Source organism: Olea europaea, unplaced genomic scaffold (assembly GCF_002742605.1).
Source record: "Olea europaea var. sylvestris unplaced genomic scaffold, O_europaea_v1 scaffold1586, whole genome shotgun sequence".
Classification (NCBI taxonomy): domain Eukaryota; kingdom Viridiplantae; phylum Streptophyta; class Magnoliopsida; order Lamiales; family Oleaceae; genus Olea; species Olea europaea.
Window position 1 is genome coordinate 19,833 of NW_019233479.1, and position 3,752 is coordinate 23,584.

The window sequence follows — 3,752 nt, forward strand, 5'->3', positions numbered from 1 at the left end:
AACATACCATAATTCTCAATCCTATGAATATATTGCTATAATGTTTATTCCAAAAATATCATGTCAACTTGAGCTTATCAATCTGACATGGTAAAGGAAAAAACGATCAAAGTCAGAAGGTTAATATAGTGAGTCACAAATGGGAGCTGAGCCTGAGCATAAAACCCAAGAAGTTGAGCTCAGAATGCCACGTAAGACCGCTAAGTTCCAAGTCAACTCTACTAATTAGTTGAAACAATCAAAGACAAGAAGAGCATGAAATAGCCAGCTCTACCATCAGTATCTCTAGCCTGTAGGTAGACCAGTTCAGTCCAGAAGGTTCACAATTAGTCAATTTTCGACGAAGTTCATGTTGTTAATAGTATTCTTAACTTCTCTTTCTCTGTGTCTTTCTATCTTGTCTTAAAAACTCACCACAAATTCTACTCAAATAGGATTGGATTTTTATGAAACTCGCTCCATGCAAATACATGAACAGAAACTAATACATGCCCGCCAAATGTAAACATCTTCTAGAATATTCTGCCACTAATGAATAAACTGAACTTCATATCAAAGAAATTCTATATGCTCCTTAACATGCATAAAACCTTGCAGCTGCATGGATGAAAAAGAAGGTCGTCTTCTTGGAAACAAAAAAGAGTTGATTTTCAATTTTTCATGCATGAAACAGAATATAAAGAAAATAAAAACAAGATAATCTGGCCTGAGACCTTAAACAGTTTCAGAAGAAATGTCGAGAGAGAGAGAGATTAGAGATAATCAAATCTACGTACTCGAGATGAGAATTTTTAAGCTAAGGAAGACCACAGATATATAAAGTGGACCACTTAAATTTCATCCAATGAAATTACTCCACGTAATCATGTAGTCGATTTCACATCTGAATCCATCGACCTAATTGAGTAGGATTAACTATTCCTGGAATATGGGCCCCATCACCCTTCAACAAGCTTGCCACCTCAGCATAGCTCTGCTGTTTTATCTTCCCGCTCGGCTCAGCTTCAACACTCTGTAGACCATGACTCTGACCAGGCTTGTTTCTTTTCGAGTCGGCTGAGTTCACTGGAACAGCCTCGGCTCTAGCCGGGTCAAATTTCTCCCCAAGCAGAGTTCCCTTGGTTAAAAACTCGTAAGCCATATAACCGGCTAAAAGCCGGTTCGAACACATCGGCTGCTTCTCTGACGACGTCGTTGGATTCCCACTACTAACGGCAGGATTAACGGCTGTTACTTGAGCTAACGGTTTCGATGACTTGACATGATAAAATGCCTCTCTTTCTTTTCGCTTCCGTGACGGAACGGGCATCAACGGTCTACGTGAGTTATAACTCATCCTAGCCGTCCGTTTATTCTAAAGAGAGAAAATACAATTAAAAAAGCTTGCCACGTCAGCACGAATCTTGGGCAAAATGGTCAGAAATAATTTGTTCACAAAAAAGGACAAGAAACTATGAAAAGGGCCCAAACAGAAAATGAATAAGAAAAAAGAAAAGGAAATCTTAGATCGAAGTCCAGAAATGGTATTTAATTTGTAAAAATAAAAAATTTTAAAATTTCTCGACAGTGTTTTAGAGAGAGAAAGAGAGAAACTGGGTATTATGGGGTGATTGAAAAACTCAGATTTAGATTCTCCGGGAACTACGAGACGATGGTGGATCTCGGCGAGATGACGGTGGTGACAGCGGTGGCGCCGCCGCGGGCGGTGGAGCGAGAGGGAGGTTGGAGAGATAACGGAAGGCTCAAGGCTGAAAGAATTTGAGGTTTATAAATAAGGCAAGAGAAAGTGGCGTTGGCGACAGGGGGAGTGGATTATCGATATATAGAGAGTGACGTCAATATATTACCCTTGACGTTTAATATAATTACTTAAATGCCATCCCTCATTTCTCCCCCTCCAAAGAGATTGGCTTTTAAAATGACAATGGTACCCTGTCCGTACTACAGTAAATTGCCGGCTTTGTGTAACGGAAATTTGAAATTGAGGGTATTTATGAATTTTCATAAACTGCCAGAGTGTAGGTAGCATTTTCCTTGGGGCAGATTTGGAATGCTCACCAACTCATAATTCTCAAATTAAAAATTGCTTATTTCCCCCCAACTTTTAATTTTCAATTTTCTCTCTCTCTCTCTTCATTGATCATACATTTTTCAATAAAATAATATTACACGTACATTCAAAAAAAATTCTATTTTTTAATCACACATTCTGCATTAATCCACTTTATTAGAAAATAATAGGGTTCAAACAGACCCTTATGAATCCACTTTTCTCAACCAGTAAGTCTTAACTCAATATATATAAGAATAACTTTTAAGAAGAGCAAAATATGTTTTCAACATTCTACTTTATAAAATCGTTGATTAGACATCGTTATTTACATTGATATGTTAAAGTTACGAGAATATAATCTTTATTGAGAGATGTGACGATTATTTGATTTTATTTTTCATTTTTGGATAAGTTGCTAAATAATCTCGTCTATTAATGTGTTAGCCATTTTATGAGAATTTTTTTACATATTTTTTAAATTGCATTCAACAATATCAAAATATGTGTACGACTTTTATAGGAGAAAAACAATTTTCATCTTCCAATAATGTTGAGACGTAGTAATTCCTTAAATATAATTAGAATTTCAAGATTTTGCTTTTGTATTTGAAAATTGTTCTTACAATATTTTTCTAAAAGACGTGTTCTTTTTTAAGCATTACGCTACTTCTTCAATGACGTAGACTTATAGTGGTCAACAATGTGTTATATAGAAATTACAATATATAAAATAGCAAAATCATTAACTTAATAACAAAAATGTAATCACAAAGAGCAATATCCATGTTACGATTACATATTATTACTCGTTCGAGATTTATCATGAAGAAAATTTTCAATTTTGAATATTTCTTGTATTTAGTTACATTGATTTTGTTAAGTTCAAATTTCACTAGCAAATCCTAATTTTGAAATATTAATTAAACAATAGAGATGTTTACTCGATCTACTTCAATCAAGAGAAATTTTAAAGTTAATCTAAAATATAGTTTCACTTGACACATAAATAAGTGCATATGATAATGTGTTCTAATATTAGAAGTTTTAATTCTTTTTTTTTTTTCCCTAACAACATTTGTAAAATCAAAACGTACTAAATAAATACACAACATATTAAAACTCATTGTAGTACTATTCGTGTCAATTACCTTTTTCCAAGTCGAATACGACATTATCTGACTTATCTTGCAAAGACGATGGCGTGCCAATCGTATGAAAAACACCACAAGAAAATTTGGTCCCCCTGATAGTGATGAAATGCTACAAAATTTGTGAGTGGGACATAGATCTCTATAAAGGAGTAAATCAGACTCCATCATTTCATTATAATTGTACCATCGGTCTTCTATATTAATGACGGTCCAATAATTTATTATTTCATCGAGCGATTCTAACATGTCTAGTTTTACAAAGTTGTAATTTTTATATCTTTTATTTTGATAGGTGTTGATGGATTTAAAGTGTGGCATGTTTATATGAAGGTCGTGTGAAAAATTAATTAGAAAAATATATGATTGTCATCGTTAGGGCTAAATGTGCTATTATAGACAAAGGTTGACAATAATTTGCACCATTGTAAAGGTTACATACTAATTTTCTACTCAAACAATAATTCAAGGACTATTGGTACAATTCACTCTTGAAACTTGCTAATTGCTTGTATATCATTTTACATCAAGGGATTTTTGTGCAAATCTTA

At 33.9% G+C, this 3,752-nt stretch overlaps 1 protein-coding gene across 1 annotated transcript; it reads right to left on the reverse strand.

Moving 5' to 3' along the window:
- Positions 1 to 602: 602 nt before the first annotated feature.
- On the reverse strand, positions 603 to 1,797 carry LOC111376948. The gene has a single exon (XM_022999962.1). It carries the CDS (start codon positions 1,334 to 1,336, stop codon positions 878 to 880), a length of 459 nt encoding a protein of 152 aa, XP_022855730.1. The 5' UTR covers positions 1,337 to 1,797; the 3' UTR covers positions 603 to 877.
- Between the last annotated feature and the right edge of the window lie 1,955 nt (positions 1,798 to 3,752).

Coding starts and splice junctions, on each gene's coding strand:
- LOC111376948 (XM_022999962.1), bottom strand. CDS start 1,336: ATGAGTTATAACTCACGTAGACCGTTGATGCCCGTTCCGTCACGGAAG.